Raw genomic sequence first — 20,499 nt, 5'->3', positions numbered from 1 at the left:
ACCGCAACCCGGGAGTTAGAGGAAGTGCAGGTGCAAATCCACTGACCACCTGTGGCCACAGGTGTCACTGTCCCCCCTCAGCGAGCTGATGGACCCACAGGGAGGGGCCGGGGAGGGCTGGAATCAGGGAACCAGCAGAGGGGGTGCTGCCGGCGCAGCCTGCAGAGGGGCGACCCTCTGTCACCTGCCTGAGCGCAGCAGGAGGCCAGGCCTCACGGGGTGGGAAGAGCTGGAGGGGGGCGCGCGTGGCTGGATACAGCTTTCGGGAGGTGCGTTTGCCACCAGTGCAGACATCCCTTCACTGTTCGCAAAAGTAATCATTGTGTGTTCGCTGTAAAAACTTAGAAACCACAGGCACAAAGAAAAAACAAGCCCTAGCCGGTTTGGCTGAGTGGATAGAGCGTCGGCCTGCAGACTGGGGGGTCCCAGGTTCAATTCCAGTCAAGGGCATGTACCTTGGTTGCGGGCACATCCCCAGTAGGGGGTGTGCAGGAGGCAGCTGATCGATGTTTCTCTCTCATCGATGTTTCTAACTCTCTCTATCCCTCTCCCTTCTTCTCTATTAAAAAAAAAAATCAATAAAATATATTTTTTAAAAAAAGAAAAAGAAAAAACAAAATCCCCAGCAGCCCCCGCCCAGGTGCACGAGGGACGGGCCGCTGACCCGAAGGTCCCAGGCCCCGAGGGCGTGCCCCAACTGCTCCCACACGAGGCCACTCCCCCAGCAGAGCCGCCTGAGGACAAGGCTGGGGGCCTGGGAGGCGCCCACATTCGGACTCCAGGTGCGCTCAGCCCAGCGCCCGCCGCGGCCAGCCTCGCTCTGGAGATGGCTCCTGGTCTGGTGCGTTTGTGTCCCGCACTTGTCAGGTGGTCATCAGTCTGAATGGGGAAAACTGCGCTTTTCCTAGAACTAGAAGAAATGCATCTCCTAATCGGAAAAGACACAAAGAAACAATGTCCCAACAGATGGGGCCTAGGCCCCGAGAGCCGACCAATCACGTCTCCCTTTCATGGAGTGCGCCTCGATTTTAAAGCACCGCTGATCTCCTATAGTAAAACGCAAGTCACCAGGCCAGGGGCTCAGTTGATGGGGGTCGTCCTGTGCACCAAGAGGTCAGGGCACATGCCTGGGTTGTGGGCTTGATCCCCTGGAGGGCATGTGCAGGAGGCAGCTGATCCATGTTTCTCTCTCTCCCTCTCCTGTCCTCTCTCCAAACGGGTCACCAACCTTGCGGACCTTACGGACCACCACTGGTCCACGGACCGCTGGTTGGCAACCGCTGCTCTAAAGAAAGTAACATTTTTTGAAAGTCATAGCTTTACAGTGTGAACTTGTTCTGAATCCTGCCATTTTTTGAGTTAGCCAGTGGCTGTCCCAACATCGGGGGTCAGAGAGAGGCAGCCAGTGGGGGCCTGCCCACCCCTCCGCCCAGCGCCAGGGCTCCTCTGCCCACAGCCAGATGCCTCTGACCCTGCCTTGGACTCAACTAGGGCTTCTCCCAGGGCACAGGCTGCGGCTGCCAAGTGGGGAGTGCCCTGCAGCAGGGGCTGGGATCCCAGCCCACGTCCTTCCCCTGGCAGCTCAGGCCAGACCTACCATCATTCAGGGCCGCACACCAGCCCAGAGCCCGCCTGGCCCGCCTCCTCTCCCCCCTCGCCTGGCACCGTCCTCCAAGCTCTGCCCGGCACACGGAGCGGATCTCGGCGAGGGCCAGACCCCAGCCGAGTGTCAGTCACTCTGCCTCCAGCTGTGCCATGGGACTGGCCCCAGAACAGAGCCCACTCTCCGGTCAACAGCTGTGCCCATGCACGTCCTTGCTGACTGATACAATTCATTGTCTCCTGAGCCACCTCTCCCCAGACAGGGACGGAGCACAGGGCGGGGGGCTGGACGGACCAGCCAGGGAAACACGCACATCCATTTGTCTCCCTGTGTGCGCAGCCCTCAGGCCCCCTTCCTCTGTTCTCCCTGGCGTCTCGCCCTGTGACTCTGGGTCCCTCTGTCCTGTGACTCTGCCCTTTGCCCTGTGACTCTGGGGTCCCCCCTCTGCCCTGCTTGGCCAAGGGAAGGTCAGGAGGTGTGACTGGCAGGTAACAGGGAGGAGGAAGGAAAGCGGACGGGATCGGGGCACGGGGACGAGCAGCGGACGGGGCAGCTTTCCCTGACGGCGGCATGAAGGGAACATATCACCTTCCCCCTGTGCTGTCCACGGCGGTGGCCACCTGCCCGGGAGCCATAGTCAGACCCGTGGTTTGTAGGGTCGGTGCAGTCCTGTACCTGTGATGGGCACAGGTAGCTGATGGAACCGGGGTTCGCAGGTTGTGTCCTGACCCCGGAGGGAGGCGGTGAGCTCCCCTGGGGCCGTGGCTCTATGGGAGGTACTCGGAGAGGATCCTCCACCTCCCCGTAAGAAGAGTGCAATTACTCCTAAGAATTGAAAAATTGCTTCATTTGATCAAATATTTTGATTAGCGAAAGAATTAATTGTACTGTGTCTTCATCTTATTTACAGTGAATTAATGAATGCTAAAAATAACAACAGAAACACCACCGCCCATCAAAACCAGATAAAGCATCCAAGTCCAGATGAGAAGGAAGCGGGAGTCCCGTGGGGGAGGGGACGGCTAACGGACCTGGTTTGGGTGGAGACTGACCCGCAGCCCCCGCCCAGGGGGGCCTCGCTCGCCGTCTTGGTGCCGGCTGCGTGGGCGGCAGGCGTCCAGCGCGTATGGTGTTTGCAGAGGCTGGAGCCCCCCGCCCCTCCCCCCCCCCGGGTTCCTGCGGCATCAGCGCTGCCGGACCTTCAGTGCAAGGACTCTTCCCAGGTTGTGACGGCGAATCCCACGACCCCCGAACTCCCTTCAAAAGGCGACAGTTAAGTCACCCTCAGGCCACCGGGTCCAGGCCCACTGAGCTCCAGGGCAGGCCCTAAACCCAGGGCCGCGGAGTCCTGCCTGCTCCTCCTTCCCCAGGCACCCGGCTTGGACGTTGTGAGTCTCTCTCATCCTCCCTTCACCCTTCCAAGTGCCTGTGGTTCTGTTTTCTCAACAAAGTTTAAGTGGGTCCGGCTCTTTGAGGTCAGGCCTGGCCCCAGGTCCCCAAGCTACTACCCTGGATGCTGATAACGGAGCTCAGGACAGTCTGCCATCAAGCCACGCCTTCCCTTCTACCCGGTTCCCGCCACCTACACGCCCAGAATGCCAGAGCCTCCCGGATAAGAACGCGGTAGCAGGAATGCGGACCCAGAGCCTGCTCCGTGCTGGCGCTGCCCAGGCCCGGGGGGGGGGGGGTGCCCTGCCCCGGAGGAGTGGACACACGGAGGCCCACCAGGCAGCGTGCGGGGGGCGGGGGGGACACCATCCTCAGGGCTCTGCCCCTGCGCCTCCTCTCAGGCCCTTTCCCATCCGCCCCACCCACCCCGGCCTCCTCTCCCCCCAGCCCTGCTCCAGCCATGACCCAGTGTGCGCTTTCCCTACTGGGTGTCTGCATGCCCAGCTCCTGACGCTCAGGGTGCCCACCCCCAGCCACATCCAGACTCAGGGCACACTCCTCAGAAAGCCGGACGCCGTCTCCGCCAGGACCCTGCAGAGCGAGGCCCCTCCGCCACCTCCTCTGGCTGCGCACTCACTCCCGCCGCACGGCTCGGCTGGACACTCACAGGGATCCAGCCGGACCCTCTGCAGACACCCGACTCACAACTCCTTCCGCGGCACAAAATGGCCATAAATGCAGGGAAGTGAAAGGGAACCAGTGAAGCGCCCCCTGGACCCGTTAACGACTTAGTAACCTCATGGCTGAAGCCGTTTATGAAACTGCTCAAGTCTTCCACCAAGTCAACCCCGCACCATACATCACACCACTGCTCAGCAGGGCGCCCTCCCTGAGTGGGACGGAGAAGCAGCAGCCACGGATGCCAGCGCCTGGTGGTTGCTGTTCGGTGCCACCCAAGCTCTTCCCACGGTCAGTCCGTCCAGTGCCAGTCCCCCGGGCATGCAGGGCCGGTGCCCATGGGCGGAGCTGAGGGCAGAGCCTGGGGCTGGAGGAATCTGACCTCCCAGGGCACACAGCCAGGAGGCGGCTGCAGCACTGCCTGTGGGGCCAGAACGGATGCTCGGCCTCGCCGGGCTCCAGTTTCCTCATCCGAAGAACACGGGTAACGGCAGCACCCAGGCCTCAGGCTGCTGGGCAATCAGCTGAGTCATTTGTCCAAGCTCTCGGGGCGCGCTGGGCCCATAGCACGTGCGCTGGGCATGTCAGCCACCGGACGCTGGTCTGCCTGCGGGATGGGGCTGGCAGCACCTGGCCGGCGCATCACCAGGCGGGCCACGTGCACCTTCCGCTGAATCGCTCAGCATGGCCCTTCAGCTTCGGCCTCGGGAGCACCAACAGGTGGCACTTCCTTGTTTGTGCACGTGTTGTTGCTGCCGTTCCTGTGGCCGCCTTTCCTATGGCGCAGTCACCGCCACCAGGGGACCATGGGTGCTGGCCGGTCCTCCCCCGCCCGACCCCCATCCGGCCCCCACTCTCCTGAAATTTGCTGAGAGTGAAGATTCTTCCAGGCAAATGGGGCAACTGCAGCCAGGCAGCACGGCTCGCCGCCCAGGTCACGCGGTGTGCGACCCTCCCCGGCTCCCCGGCTGCGTCTGGATTCCCTGTGCCCCATTTGGGACGACGGTCCTCGGGTGGACGCCTGGCCTCCCGATATGGTCTGACCTCCCAGCTTCAGGGGAGCAGCTCATCTCTGGTGCTTCATTGATCCAAAAACTGCAACCAAGTGGGGCTGGAAGTTAGACCGTTGGCTCTGGAGGGACCGAACGAGGGGCCGCCTGGCCTGTGGGGCCACAGCCCCCGGAGGCAGGGCATGCAGACAGCGCCCCTCAGGGAAGGACTCGAGAGGCCGCCAACCGGATGCCGAGGGAGGTCGCGGGCAGGCCGGAGGGCGAGGGCGCCTCGAAGCAGCTCCTGCGCCTGGCGAGCGCCTGCCGCGCTGGACACGGAGGGCAGGACGCGGACGGCAGGACAGCCCCCCGGCCGGGCCCGTGACATTTAGCTGGGAGACAACTCACTGACTCAGATGGTCTACGGATTCTCCTCTGCTGAGAGCAGTGTGGACGCGCTTTCTCCCGAACCTCCCTGGACTCTGGTCACCTCGTCCGCTGCCGGAGCAGCTGGTTGAAAGGGGGTCTCGGTGGAGAAGGGGGAGGGGACCGCCCTCGGCTGGGTCAGCGGCAGCCAGCCTGGGGGCCCCGGCACGTTTCTGTGGGAGGAGCAGAAAGCGGGCCAAGCCCCCCCCCCCCCACCCCCCCCCGGTGGCTGATCCCGTGCTGCTCCCTGCAGAGTCCCGTCTGGCAGCTCAGAGCAGCAGGCGCCCGCAGCGAATGTGCACACCGTGGAGCCTGGCGGGGGGACCCCCACTCCTCTCCAGAGGTGGCTCCAGGGCAGGTGGGCCCAGGGGGCAGGGGCGGAGGAGCTGGAACCGACCCAGATTTGCTTTCATGTCCTGGTAAGTGGTAGTCAGGTGGCTTTAGCGGGTTGTGCCACCTCCTGCTCATTCTGTTGCTTTCTCACCAGGGGTGGCTTCAAGTTGACCGTCTGCATAAGTGCAAACATGGGTGGCGCTGGGACGTCGAGAGGACGCGGGCACCCGTCTGTGCCAAGGTCCCCATGCTCTGCACCCACAGGGCAGCAGCTCATGAACTCAAAGGCCGGGAAGGAGAGTCCTGGGCGCGTCAGGTGGGCCTGGCCCTCGGGCTGCCACGGGACACAGAGAGGCAGGTCGTGGTGGACAGCCCATCGCCTTCGCCTACGCACGGCGGCCCGGCAGCCCCGCGCCCGGCCTGCATGGTCCGCAACCTGTCCCCTCTCCAATGGTCTCCAGGACGACAGGCAGGACGCGTGTCCTTGCAAGTGGAAAGCGGGCGGAATTTAGGGGAAACATTTGAAAATCCCCGGAAGTCTCGGGGGGGGGGGGCGGGGGGGGGGAACTGCGCCATCAGGAGCAAGAGTAAGTAGCAGTGACGACACGGCTTGACCGTCTTCCTGACTCTAGGAATCTCACGGCACTTCCTGAAGAGGACCCCTCATCCTTCATCACATCCATGAAACACGCACGGACAGCGTGACTTTCACACCAGCAGGAAGGCAAATCGAGGGCGCGCTGCTGGCGACGCCTCAGTGTGGCGCTCACAGAAGCCTCCTCTTCAGCCGGAAACTACAACCTTAAATTCTCTCCTGGAAACACCACCTTCCAGGTATCTAACATCCGACAGGCGCTCCGAAGCCGCCCGTGACACGCACAGTAGGAAGAGCCTCCTGGGCGCTCGGCGGCGGGGAAGCCACTGAGCAATGGCTCGGTGCCGAACGAGGGGACGTTCTGCTAACAGGTTTCGTGTGGCTCCCGCCATGCCGCTCACAGTCCTGTATCCGCGCTGGGCATCGCCGCTGCCCTCGCGGGAGACACTGCGATGGCACTGGAAGACTTGAAAGAAATGCTGAGCGGGAAGGGCTGTCTAAAAACGCGCGGCCCTCTGCACTTGCCCGCGGCCCAGGACCCCGCTCGCCCGGGAGTGAGGAGAGGCACCCGCGGGGCAGGCGCGGACACGGCACCGGCTTGTGAGAATCCGCTGGCGGAGGGACGCGTCGTCGTCCAGCACGTGCCCTTTTCCTTCCTTTTCACTCGTTAACCAGGCGGCCTTTCCGTTTGAATGCCTCGCCCCCTTCTTCTACGAGGGGGCGTGATGGCTCCCGTGGCGGGAGGCACAGTCCTCGCTCCACCTCCGTCTACAGCCCGCAGCCTGTGGGCCGATGGCCTAGATTTCCAACCCGAGAGCGGCGCTGAGAAGGACGTGGCCCCGCAGACGGAGCCCGTGGGGCGGGTCCGCCCTGGGGGGCCGGGACCCCCGCTGTGAGAGCGGCTGCTGGGCCTCGGTGGTGGCTCCCAAAGCCGCGGAGCAGGAGGAGCCACAGCAGAGCCACACGCCAGCTACGCCGGGCACCCGGGGCGGACAACAGCGGGCGCCTATTCCGAAGGGAGCTCGGGCGTCACGTGGCCGTCACGTGGGACAGACCCACGAGGCGTAAGAGCATCTGAAGCTGCTGAGCAGACCTCGCCTTGCCCAGGAGGAGGAGGGACCCTTCTCCCCGAGGCCTGGGAAGCGCGGCTCTGAGCCGCCCCCACCGGCGGGAATACTGGGGCGCCTTCCGGAGAGGCACCCACCGCCTGACTCACTCACGTCCGGTCACTCTCCTTTCAACAGCTGCCGCGCCCCAGGGGAAGCAGCAGCATCGCACTTAATGAGCTGGAGGGCGATGCGTCTGCGCTGCCTGTCGTCTGTGACTGTTTCCCTCCCTGAGGACAGCAGCCAGGACTGGACCTTCGAAGTCAGCACGGTGACCCAGCATCCTCGCCCTCCGGCCACCCCAGGAGGCCAGCCCTGGCCCTGCCCGCGAGGCTCAGCCGTTCTGCTTTTGCTCAGAGAAAGGGACATGGACCGCAGAGGCCTGCCCCGCCCACTCCAGCCCAGCAGCTGGTGACAGACAACAGGCCCCCATATCTGACCTGCCATGGCCGCCCACTCCCAGGCCTCACACCGCACCTTCACGCCGTCTTCCAGCCCAGCCCCTCGCTCAGCTTGTCCCCAGTAAATGCACGCTGGTTCTCCGCAAGCTCTCCCCACCCCAAGGCCAAGTCCACTTCCGGGGCTGATCCCGACTGTGCATAGACCTGGAAGGCAGGCGGAGGCCGTGCCCGCCCCCACCCCACAGTGCCACCTGCCTCCCTGGTCCCAGCCCCATGCAGCCCACTGGCTCCGCCTGCAGTGGCCCTGACGCCTCCGGCAGGAATGTGCAGTGAAGAGCTCCCGGAGCAAGGAGGACAGCGAGAACCCACATCAGGGACGCAGGCTGGCAACACTCGAGGCTTTCAAAATGGTCCCGTCATTCCAGAGCCATCAGGAATGCTCGTGGGGACCCGAGGCCAGGGAGGCACCGCACTGAGGCGGGAGCCCGCCTCCCAACCTCGGCACATGCTGCCCAAGAAGCCCGCGCTGCCACAGAGCCCGCAGAGGCCTGGGCTCGCACCCACGGGTGCACGGTCCCCACTGGAACACAGAGCGGGGAGCCCACAGTCCAGGGACTGGTCCTGCACCTTCCTCTCCTCTTGCCTCCCCCGATTCAAACCCCAAATGCCTGGGGCCTCTCCTGACTCTCTCTCTGTCCCCCCTGCCCCTCCCCCCCGCCCCGCTCACCCTCAGCACAGATGTGCCAGCAGCAAGGCCTGTCTGTCCACTTTGCAGATGTGTCTGGAATTAACCGCCAGCAGCTTCCCCACCGCAGGGGTGAGGCCGCCTCCTGCCTTGACCTTGACCCACAGTCTCCTCTCCATCCACCTCCCACAGCGACTTCCTAAAATGTAAGTCGGGTCACGCCGCTCTCCTCTGTGTGTGCCTCAGAGGCAAGGCCCGGGCAGTCTTTGCTGGGAACACAGTGACATGGCCGCCCACCCCCTCCCTGACCGCACCTCCTGCCCGCGTCACCCGCTCTTGGCTGCCACACCACGACTCTTCTCACGCCAGTCGGGCACCTCCTGCACCAGCTCTGAGCATCGAAACCGCTGGGTCCCTCCCTCCCCTGCTTCTCGGCTCCTGTCACCTCCTGCCCTGCTACATCTTCTCCGCGGCACACACTGGGATCTCATTGCTTCGCTTCCTCCCTCGGTGGAATGCAAGCTCCTGGTGGGCAGGGCGCGTCAGTGTGGTTCCTGCTGACCCAGCATGCGGCGCGAGCCTGGCACACAGTGGGCCCGCAGGAGCACTGGTGGGTGGAAGGAGCGAATCCAGACCACGGGAAGGTATACACCAAACAGATCCACATTTGAGGGGAAAACCAATGACCCGGGAATGCCAATGACATCAGGGTGAGTGACAGGCAGCTACAGAGGAGGCCCCCCACGGGAGCCCGGAGGAGGGCCGGGAGCTGGGATGGGGAAGCCAGTCCTCTCCCATCTCAGCGAGCGGGAGCAACACCCAGAGCAACGCTTCCAGGCGGGAGGGAGGCAGACGCCCGGAGACAAGCAGGTTCACAGCTGGAGAAACACCACCAATTCCGGTGAGAGCTCTGGGAGCGGACGGAGGCGGGCAGCTGATCAAGTGCTCTCGGCCTTTAAATCTTCTGCAACAACTCAATTTTATTTCCACGTGGGCATATATAACTTTGACACAAATAAAAATGTTTGTCAAAAAGATGAAAAAAACCACAAGCCCCGGAGGAGCGGGCACAGCGCAGCGTTCAGGGCCTGGAGCCGGGCCAGACTCCCTGGGCCCCCCGACCCCCCGCTCCCCCACAGGGTGACTGCGGAGGCTCCCGCGCCTCTGTGCCCAGCGCCCCAGCAGCGCTCACAGTGGCATCTGAAGGCGCTGCCAGGGCTGGCTGCTGTGATCACTACCGTGAACCTCAAACCTTAAACACCTTCCGCTGTTTGCCCGGGGAAGCTCATTCCCAAGAATTTACCCTGACAGGCGAGCGAGGATTTATGAACTTGGGTGTCCGCGTATGAAGCGCACCGCTGGAAATGACCTGCGCACCAGCTCCGGGGCAGCTGAGTGTAACCCTGGTTGAGCCTGTTGCATTATTTGTGGATGTTTTGCGCGTGTCCAGGCTCACTGAGCACAGAATGGTGACTACAGAGATCTGCGCTGGTTAAAACTAGATTGGAATTCTCTCTAACGATGGCCCATTTACGTTTACAAATCAAGAAACCACCTAGGAATATACATCTTGTGCAGCCCAAGCAGCAGTCCTCAGGAAGAAATATGAGCCCGTGGTCAGCCACCCCCCCTCCTCCATGAAGTCCTCCCTGACTTCCCTTGGGGCCCGCTGATATACATCTGTTTACGCCTACTATCTCCACATTTCCCTCTACCCCAGGATTGCCTGATACATGGCCTAGGGAGGGCCTGGCCCATAGTGGGTCCTCAACAAATGCCTCCTGAGTGGGTCCCAGTTCCTCCACTGCCACTCGGGGCCTCACTTCTCCGGACATCAGAGCATCTCCAGGGACCTAAGAATCCCGAGCACTCGAAACAACCAGACAAAAGCAAGCTCCCAAACGTCTCTGAAAATAAGACGGTAACTTTCAAATGAAGCAAAAGATACACATGTACCTTCTCCTATAGACTCGACACCAACGCTTCCTTCAGAACGAGCGAATCGCGCGAGGAGCTTGCCGACGTACCGGACGCGCTTTTGATCGGTCACTCGTTCTGCAAAAGTGCGTTCCAGCCCCTGGCCCAGGAGCCGCGGGCACTCACCTCCTCCAGGAAGCCGCCGAAGCTCTGCAGGAAGTATTTCCAGCTGATGCAGGGCGTCAGGTGAAGCCGCAGTTTCCTCAGGAAGTAATGGAACTGGTTGTCTGTCAGCTTGGAACAGAACTCCTTCAGCACTTGTCCAAAGTCCGAAGCCTTCAGGAACCCCGTGTCCTCTCTGTCCACGGCAGAAAACGCCTGCAAGAGAGAAAGACAGGCAGGTGCTACGTCCAGCGAATATTCCAGAGGCGCTTTCCTTAGTGCTGCTCCTGCGCGACGCGAACAAAGCCAAGTGCATGCCCGTCTGAACGCTGCCTCACTCAGCAGGTGCTGGGGCCCGAGGGGCAGACAGGCAGAGGCGTGCGCCGTGCCAGCCTCGCTGGGGGCGCGCTGTCTTCACTCCTCTCGGACACCAATTGGAAGAGGCGAAGGGAACCTGGCCCCCATAACTGGCCCAAGGTCTCTCCCTGATTTCCTCTGGCTGCTTGGAGAGTAAGCCTCCAGGAACAGGAGGCCCCGGGCAACCCCACAGCACCGGGCGGGCGGGTCTCAGGAAGGAGTCTCATGTCACCAGCACCAGAAGGTGGGGTCCCTCCGTCACCCCCAGCCTGAGGCTGGTGCCAGGAGCTGTTGTCCTTCCCCTTCGGCCAGCCCGAACCCGTGCCCTCACCTCTGGGAGGACCCCACTGCCCGGGGCCAGGAGACAGTGCCAGCCCAGCGGCCCAGCAGGCGCCCTGGAAAAGCGCAAACGTGCTATAAAAAGCAAGCACATTTTTTCCATCTGTCGAAACAAAACCATTCACTTCTCCTGCACTAGGAAGTCTGGATCAAGCGGTAGGTTAAGATCTTTTTTTTTTTTAAAGTCAGACTTCAATGTGCTTGCAGACCCCAAACCAAATTCCAGTGCTTTACTCCTCCCCCAGTCACCTCGGCAACCCCATCGCCCAGGGCTGTGCCGTGTGCGCTGCTAACCTCAGTGCCCCAGCTCCAGGTCTGCACCCAGCCTGAGGGAGGACGAGGCGCTGTGCGTGGGGGAACCCTCTGGCCGCGGGCCAGGAAGCAGACTTTGAGCCTTCGCTCTGCTGCCCCCCAGGAGCCCTGAACTGCTCTGAGCTTAGCTGCTCCATAGAAACGGGCTTCACGCCTCAGGCTCTTCTGAGTTGACCATGGCACCCGGACGTACTCCCGTCCCGGGACGTGGTGGGCCGCGGTAGCTGTGGAGGGATGAGCCTCAGAGGACCTGAGGCGGCCTGGGGCTGCACGCCCCTGGTCTGCGTGGTTCCCATGTTGGCCCAGCTGCCCGACCACGGGATGCGGGGAAGAATCAGATGAGAAGGGCTTGGGAACCCATAATGCTCGACACAGCTATAAGGGGTTGCTATGTCATTTCAGAAACAAGATGCAGCTGACACACGCCTGCAGCGATGTGAGGAAATGCGCGCAATGTCCGGTATGCAGACGGCTGTCCTTCGACGCCGTCATTCCTTCCTCTCCTGCTGTCCCTCTGCAGCCCACCTGCCACTGTCTAGGCCAGGGATCCCACCTTCCAGCTTAAAACCTCATGGCCTGATGGCCTGAGGAGTGTTTCTCAGAAGTGACAGCCAGGGTTCCTCCCAAAGGTTCCATGGACCTCGGTTTGAGAAACATCCTGGTTCCCGTGCACACGTGTGCAGACCCCCGGGCAGGGCGGCCCTGGTGCGAGCTCTGGCGCTGAAAGGTTGCGGTGGGTTTTCTAGGTGGCCCGCGTCATGCTCCCACTGAGCTTCAGATAATCAGTACCGTAAAGGCCGAGTGTAAAATCCTCATAGAGAACTCCTCCATGCAAAAATGCTGGCTGTCCAAGATTAAGGCCAAGGTGCAGGCATTCCAGACTGCTTGCATGCTGGCTGGCGGCCCACCTCTGTCCCTCTCCCCACCCCGCTGCAGGCTCGCTCTGCAGAGCTGGGCATGGAGCGGGCCGGCGAGTCTGCACGTGAGACATGGCCAGCATCGCACGCAGCTTTGCATGCCCGGCTCAGACCACAGCCTGCCCTCTGCAGCCAGCATTTTCTCTTTCTGCTGTTGCTGCTGCACGGGAGACTGTGGGCCAGTTCAGGGGACCATGACCACCCCGGGAACATGGCCCAAGCCCTGCTTTCCGAGAACCCTGACCCAGTCCCCAGGTCTTGGCATGCTCTAGGTGCCACACAGATGCCAGCCTACAGTGTCAGGGTACTCGGTGGCCCTCCTAAACCCTCTCTGGCTCCTGGCAGTCTTCACTCTGAGTGTGAGCCACAGCCCCACCCTGGCCGACCTCTGTAAGCCGCCTGCGCCACCCCCTCCACAGGCCCAGTGCTGTGAGGAAGCGTTCATTGATTTTGAGAGAGAGAGAGAGAGAGAGAGAGAAACATCCATCAGTTGCCTCCTGTACGTGCCCTGACTGGGGATCAAACCTGCAACCTAGGTATGTGCCTGGACCAGGGATCGAACCTGTGACCTTTTGGTGTATGGGACGATGCTCCAACCCACTGAGCCACCGGCCAGGGCATGGGAGCTCTGTATCGAGCAAGAGTGGACAGACACCTGCTCACTGAGCAATATGATCTGAGCCACTCCTCGGAGGCCCGACACCTGGGGGCGTGGAGAGGCGGGAGGGGTCGACACAAGCCCCAGAGCGTCGGTTTCCAGTGAGAGCTCTGCCTGCCGTACCGTGGCCAGAGCCGGGCCGGAGGCGGCCACCACTTTCTGGACGTTCTTCAGAACCTCCTCCGGACTCAGTTTCGCAAAATTGACCGGCACGCCCGCCTCGCTCTCTTTCGGCTCAGCTCCGGATGGCGTGCTGCCCTCCACGGCCCTCAAGAAGTCAAGGTAATTGATGGAATTGTTTTGCCAGCTGATTCCCAAACTGGTCCCCAAGGAAGAAAAAAGAACATATTAATTAAAAAACCCTATCACTTATTCATTCAACACACACTAGCTGAGCACAGAATGGGTGGAGAACAGGAATGGTGTTAGGCGCCGTTCCCCGGCCTGTGGGGCCTGCACACCAATCAGCCAGGCGGCAGACGGGCACACACAGAGCCTGCAAGATCTGGGAGCAGGGTCAGGGTTGGGAGAGGAGAGCGTGTGGGCCCTTGCCGGCGGTGAGGCCACGGGGCGGCCTGGCCTGAGGCTCTGAGGCGTGAAGGCTGACAACAGGGCTCACAGTCTGGAGAGACGCTGCACGAGGCCCCACTAAGGAATCTGGTCATGAGCGGGGCAAACAGGGGTGCCTCGGCAGGGCTGGCGCTGGCAGAGCAGTGTTACGGGGTAGTCAGGTCTGTGGAGTGGGGCGGGGCCACAGGGGGGGTGATGGAGGGTAGGGGTGGGTCCTGGAGATCTTAGCCGATGAGACACTGCCCTGAGAAGCGGCTGGGGAATCTGAAAGGAAGAGAAATGCAGCGAGGACAGCGCAAAGGGAGAAGGACTGAGTAAAACACCCGATCATTCCTTTACAACAGCGGTCTCCACCTTCCTCATGCCGCGACCCTTTCATACAGTTCCTCATGTTGTGGTGACCCCCAATTTCATTGTTACAAATTGAACATAATTAAAGCACAGTGATTAACCACAAAAACCATATGTAATTCTATATGTGTTTTCCGATGGTCTTAGGCGACCCACAGGTTGAGAACCGCTGCTTTACAAGAACGGCTGAAACTGAGCTGCCAAGCCGAAGGGCATTTCACAAAACCTGTTTAGCTTAGTCGTTTCTCAAAGAACAATTCCGCTGAGGAAGCGAGTCAGCAGGTCATGCCCGTAGAAACAGGCCCCTCCTGCCTCTGCTCCAACGCCCAAGCGCCTCAAAACCCTGAAAGGATACATGGGGGTGGGGGGGGAATCTAAGGTTCCATAAGAACATCGCGCAAGCTTACTGAAGATGCAGATATCGTTTAACTGCATGCAGAGCTCCCAGTTCTGCCGCTTAAGTTCTCTGGGCATTCCTGGCACGTTAACACCTAAACTTCCTTTCAGCAGGAAGGAGTGTGTCAAAGAGGAGGAGCCCGGATTCCTGGCAAGCAGAGGGAGAAGCTCCCGGGGAGGGAGAAGCTCCCAGAGACTCGGAGACCTGCTCTGAGGAGCAGGAGCCAGAGCCGTGTCTCCGCCCCACAGCTGCAGAGCAGCCAGCCCGCCCAGCCCACGGCGCTGGCTCACGCTGGAGACACAGGGAGAGGGTAATCAGCTCTATTTCATCAGCAGGGTGAACTGCCAACTTGGTATTAAAATTTAGTAATAAAATCAAATGCATATGCTAATCTTCTTGGTATTATTTAGAAAAATCTATTTTGGATCTAGAAAAGAATAATCTACATGTAATTACAAATAACGGAGCTGTTTCCCATCAGAGGTCTTTGAGAAGAAACAAGCAGTCGAGCGATGGGCCCTCATTAAGGTTTCAATCCCTAAGGAAGGGATCGCCCCCCCGAGAGGTGGACCACAAAAACCCCAGTCCTTCTGTTGTCCTTTATAAATGCACCAAGACTCACCATGCTTAGAAGACTCTCTCACTCGTTTAGTTAATTATTTATCGCGTGCTATTTTTCCATGATTTATTCATTGAATGCATATGAATTCTTGTTCAGCTGGAAATAGATTTAGTGAGAGGAGACCCTATCTCAGGAAGAAGAGAGCACACGGGCATTTGAGGATGAATCGGTCCTTTCTCTCTCTCTCTCTCTCTCTCTCTCTCTCTTTACACACACACACACACACACACACACACACACACACACACACACACACACTAGCATGGGACTCCTCACAGCTTGAACACAATGGAGCAATGTCTTCAAAATTTTAAGGGAAAAGAATTTTCTTACTAGGATTTTATGCTCAAGTTATCAATCTGTGTGAAAAAGAATTTAAAAATTTTCAGACAAACAAGAACTCAGAGCATTTACTTCCTGTCCACCCTTTCTTAGAAAATTACGTCAGAAAGTACTCCAGCAAAATAGGATGCAATTAAGAAAAGAGATGTGAAAAGCTGGGAACGGGGGGTCCCACCCAGGAGCATGGTGGGGGCAGACAGGGAGGCTCTTGGGCGTCAGACCGAGGACAGGGTGGGGCCCGGCGCTAGGATGGGGCACCAGGGAAGAGGCCGGGGAACAGGAAGTGGGGCGGATGCTGGGGGAACTGGAGCTGGACAACATGGAGGTTTGCCTGAGCCCGTGCCCCTGGAAACCAGTGACGGTTACAGAAATCACCTCCCACGACGTCCTTGGACATGACTTACGTCAAAGAACCAGCGTTTCCCATCTGACCTAGAAAAGACTCCTAAGTTTGCCCATGTCGAGGCGGACGCAGCCCTCCCAATGCCGCGTCTTGCCGGGAGCCGGTCCATCCTTGCTGTTTCAAGGGACCTGGCATATATAGCATACGGTTCTTAATATGTTTGCTCCCCTTAGCGCTGTGTGTTTTAACCAAGGTCACCTCTCCGAGAAAGGTTGTTTCCCCAGGTAGGAATTTTTCCCTGAAGTCAGGGAGGGGATGAAACTCCTTAACTAAGTGCCAGGCGGGTAGTTAATCACTACAAACAATCATGCTTAAGCTACATAATCTTTACTCCCTGGAATGGAGATAAGAAACGCCCTAACCTTTGTAATAGAGATTGATAGGATTGAATCAACTGGTATAAATACAGATGTAACAAGACAGAAAGAGACAGAAGTTAAGAAGAGAGCCAAGAATACAGAACCTACACAGAACCTACAGACAGAAGAACTTCGCTGGAGAGAACATGGCAAAAGATCCTGGACTGAACCTGACTACAGAAATTGGCAAGAGAACCTGACTAGAACCTGGTGACTGAACCTGGCTGGAGAACCTGTACAGAACTTGGCTGGAGATCCTGGCTGGAGATCCTGGCTAGGCTGCTGATCAACTGAACACTGTCTCCATGTCCTTCCTTCTTCGCCGACTCCGTCTACGCCTTTGGGGACCCCTGGACCCGCTGGGGCTGGACCCCGGCAGCGTCTTAGAAATGATGACCTGAACTTTCTTTTACTCACTGGCCGATTTGGACAAAATTGACTTGACCAAACTTAACTAAGCTTCCCTGCAGCATCGGGGTGGGGAATAGCCCCTCCGCAAGGCCCCTCCGGACACCTGACCACAGGACAGACATTCCCTGCCGCAGTGTGTGGTCACAGCCCCTCATCTCCTTACCCCACACTCAGGCCTTTCTTTATCCCCACAAAGGCCCTTTTCTGCCTAAACTGGGAGATGCTTGCAGATTTCCTGGTCAGGGCAGTCCCCTAGTGCAACAGCCTTCCTTCCCCATAACCACAGTCCTCCCTCCCTAGTGCAATAGGCTTCCTTCCCCATAACCACAGTCCTCCCTCCCTAGTGCAACAGCCTTCCTTCCCCATAACCACAGTCCTCCCTCCCTAGTGCAACAGCCTTCCTTCCCCATAACCACAGTCCTCCCTCCCTATTGCAATAGTCTTTTCAAATAAAGTCTCTCTTTACTAAGTCTGCATTTGTCTATATTTGACAAGGTAACATAAAGGCAAATAATGCAAGAAAGACAAAAAGGAAATTAAAAACTTCAGGAAACAAACAACCTATCAATAAGATCAGAGTATAAATATGAAGCAAACTTAGCAAGAGTGGGTTTCAATGGGAAGAACTACAAAACATAGACTCTATTTGAGGAGGAGTTCCTAGGGAAACCCCCAAAAACGTAAGGGACAAAAACAAGGATGCTGGAGGAAATGGACAGCTATAGCAACATTAAGCACAGCCCAATCCCTACCCGAATCAACATAAAACCTCACACTAAACGCATGAGAACCAGATTCAGACATGACACATATTTTGGAATTACCATACAGGACACTTAAATTAACTATGATTAATATATAAAGGGCTCTAATGGAAAAGGCAGACAACACCCAAGAACAAATGCATAATGTGAGCAGAGAGGTGGAAATGCTAAGAAAGCATCAAAAGGAAATTTTGGAGCCCAGCTAGCGTGGCCCAGCGGTTGAGCATCAATCTGTGAACCAGCAGGTCATGGGTTCAATTCCCAGTCAGGGCACATGCCCAGGTTGTGGGCTCGATCCCCAGTGTGGGGTGGGCAGGAGGCAGCTGATCAATGATTCTCTCTCATCATTGATGTTTCTATTTCTCTCTCCCTCTCCCTTCCTCTCTGAAATCAATAAACATATATTTTTTTTAAAAAAGGAAATACTCAAAATAAAATCAGGGCAACAGAAATGAAGAACACCTCTGATTGGCTCATCAGTTGATCGGACATGGTTGAGGATAAAAATCACTGAGCTTAACAGTATGTTAATAAAAACTTCCCAAATGGAAATTTGAAGGGAAAAACAAATTAAAATAAATAGAATAGAATATGAAACTGTGGGGCAATTTCAAAAAGTGCAACATCCATATAATTAGAATACCAGGAGGAGAGAAAAAGAGAAAGGAGCAGAAAGAACATCTAAAGTAATGATGGCCAAGAATTTAAAAAAATTAATGACAGACACAAAGCACAGATCCAGAACGTTCAGAGAGCACCAAGCAGGATAAATACCAAAAAATCCACACCTAGGCATGCCATGTTTAAACTTCAGAGAACTGAAGACAAAGAGAAAATCTTGAAAGAAGCCAAAGGGAGGGAAAACCTTACCTACAGAGGAACAAAAGTAAGAATTACATGGTACTTCTCATCAGAAATCATGCAAGAAAAGAGTGAACTGACATAATTAAAGTGCTGAAAGAAAAAAACCAGCAACCTAGAATTCTATATCCAGTGGCATTATCCTCTAGAAATGAAGGAAAACGACAACTATCTCAGGCAAACAAAATCTCAGGACTTCCCTAGCTGGTTTGGCTCAGTGGATAGAGCCTCGGCCTGCGGACTGAAGGGTCCCAGGTTCGATTCTGGTCAAGGGCACATGCCTGGCTTGCAGGCTTGATCCCTAGAAGGGGGCATGCAGGAGGCAGCCAATCAATGATTCTCTCTCATCATTGATGTTTCTCTCTCTCCCCCCCCCTCTCCCTTCCTCTCTGAAATCAATCTACACTAATAAAAGAGAAAAATGGTAATTGGCGTACGACGATACCCTTTTCATTGGCTAATCAGGGCTATATGCAAATTAACTGCCAACTATGATTGGCAGTTAACTGAAAACTAAGATTGGCAGTTAACTGCCAACAAGATGGCGGTTAATTTGCATATGCAGGCACAATGCAGGGAGGCGAAAGGGAAAGCAGGAAGAAGCCCCCTGCCACTGACAGTGATCGGAAACCCAGGGGGGAGCTAAGAGCTGCCCCCCCGCCATGATCGGAGAATCAGGCGCCTTTGCCGCCCTGGCCAGTGATAGCAGGAAGTAGGGGTGGAGCCAGTGATGGGAGCTGGGCATGGTCGAAGCTGGCAGTCCCAGGAGCTAGGGGTCCCTTGCCTGGGCCTAAAGCGAAGCCCACGATCGTGGGGCCGCTGCAGCTGCGGGTCCCTGCTGCCCGGGCCGGACGCCTCAGCCAGAGGTGTCAGGCCTGGACAGGGGTGGAGCCTGCAACCGCGGGGAGCTGGGGGTCCCCTGCCCAGGCCTGACACCTCTGCCGGAGGCCTCAGGCCTGGTCAAGGGGCCGATCCGGTGATTGGTGATCGGAGGGTGATGAGGGTCAACTCCTCTGGCCGAGGCATCAGGCCTGGGCGGGGGCCAGAGCCAGTGATCGGGGGGAGATGGGGGTCCTCTGTCCAAGCCTGACACCTCTGGCAGAGGCGTCAGGCCTGGGCAAGGGGCCGATCCTGCGATTGGAGGGTGATGGGGGTCAACGCCTGAGGGCTCCCAGTATGTGAGAGGGGGCAGGCTGGGCTGAGGGACACTCCCCACCCCCCACACCCAGTGCACGAATTTCGTGCACCGGGCCCCTAGTAAAAATATATTGAAAAAACGAACAAACAAAAACCTCAGGACTCATCACCAGCTGCCCTGCCCTTCAAGAAATGCTAACGGAGATCCTTCAGAGAGAGGAACGTTGTGTAAGTTAGAAACTCAGATCCCCATAAAGAAAGGAGAGCACCAGGGAAGGAGTAAGCGAAGGTAAAACAACGTCTCTTACTTTTCTGACTCTCAGTTGACCTGACAATGATTTTTCAAAGTAGTAACAATGCACTGTGGGTCACAGCGTGTGGATAAGCATGAAGGTGAAGGACAGCGGTGTCACGGGGGACAGGAGGAAGGATCTGGAAGTCTCCGTTATAAGGCACCTGCCCGCCCATGAGCTGGCATCGTGTTAGCTGAAACTGGACTTAGGCTACTTGTTCGTGTATATTGCAAACTACAGAGCAACCACGAAAAGAAAGAGATTTCATAAGTGGGGTGAGTTAGGGGTTCAATTACTGATAATAACCACATGGAAACTAAAGAAACAGAAAAAATACGATGAACTCCAGGAAAAACAAGATGCTCCATTAAAAAGGAAACGTGACCAGCTAGTCACAATAAACCCCGGATACTGGTCTCCCCGAAACCGAGAAGCAGCAGGTAACACCCATGGAGACTTTTTGCGTGTATTTCCGTGGGGGGTGGGGTGGAGGCTGTGGGAGAGGTGGCTGGTGGCAGGTGATGGGTGAAAAAGAGTTAAATCCGCATCTTCCTGCTGGGAAGTCAATAGACACAGCCTAACGGTACAAAGTCAAGAAGTAGCTGTACAGCCCGTCACTCAGAAACACGAAGTTAAGTACCAAGAGATGTCACCTGAGCGTTGGGAGCTGGCCCTGGGGAGGGGCACGAGGACAGTGGCCCGGAGAGCTACCTGGCGCCGGCCGAAGCGCAGGCAGAACGTGGGTAAGATAAAAACGAAGTTAAAACAGGGTGCGATGTGCTGAGACACATCAGGAAGCGCTACGTGTCTAAGCTGCTTTTCCTTTTTGCTTCGGGGTGACTCGAGCCCATTAGGGTGCAGCCCGGCCAGAGGGAGGTGTGGGGGTCATTTCCCTGTCAGGAGTCTGCTTGGACAGAGGAGAAATGAAAGCCACGCACGGCCAGTGAGAGCAAACCTGCCCAGGAGCGCGGCCAGCTCCGCCTCCTTGAGGGGACAGCCGCTGTCCCGCAGCGCCCTCTGCAGCTGGCACAGGGACGCCGAGCCGCTGCCGCACGCGTCCAGCTTGGTCAGCGCCTTCCTGATGTCTGCACTGTGGTCCTTCAGCTTCTCCCTGCAAGAGAA

The 20,499-nt window shown here is 57.8% G+C and overlaps 1 protein-coding gene across 1 annotated transcript in view; it reads right to left on the bottom strand.

Annotated features, from left to right (window-relative positions):
- Positions 1 to 20,499, bottom strand: part of EFCAB6 (EF-hand calcium binding domain 6) — a 135,410-nt gene that overhangs the window by 18,027 nt on the left and 96,884 nt on the right. Inside the window, exons 22-24 of the mRNA XM_059680844.1 lie at positions 20,333 to 20,488; positions 12,991 to 13,186; positions 10,309 to 10,500 (exon numbers count right to left, since the gene is read on the bottom strand). Coding sequence (XP_059536827.1) covers positions 10,309 to 10,500; positions 12,991 to 13,186; positions 20,333 to 20,488 — 544 coding nt within the window. The remainder of the gene's footprint in view (positions 1 to 10,308; positions 10,501 to 12,990; positions 13,187 to 20,332; positions 20,489 to 20,499) is intronic.

The sequence above is a fragment of the Myotis daubentonii genome, chromosome 2 (assembly GCF_963259705.1).
Source record: "Myotis daubentonii chromosome 2, mMyoDau2.1, whole genome shotgun sequence".
NCBI lineage: Eukaryota > Metazoa > Chordata > Mammalia > Chiroptera > Vespertilionidae > Myotis > Myotis daubentonii.
The sequence above is the reverse complement of the archived record's forward strand: the minus strand, read 5'-3'. Positions and strand labels throughout refer to the sequence as shown.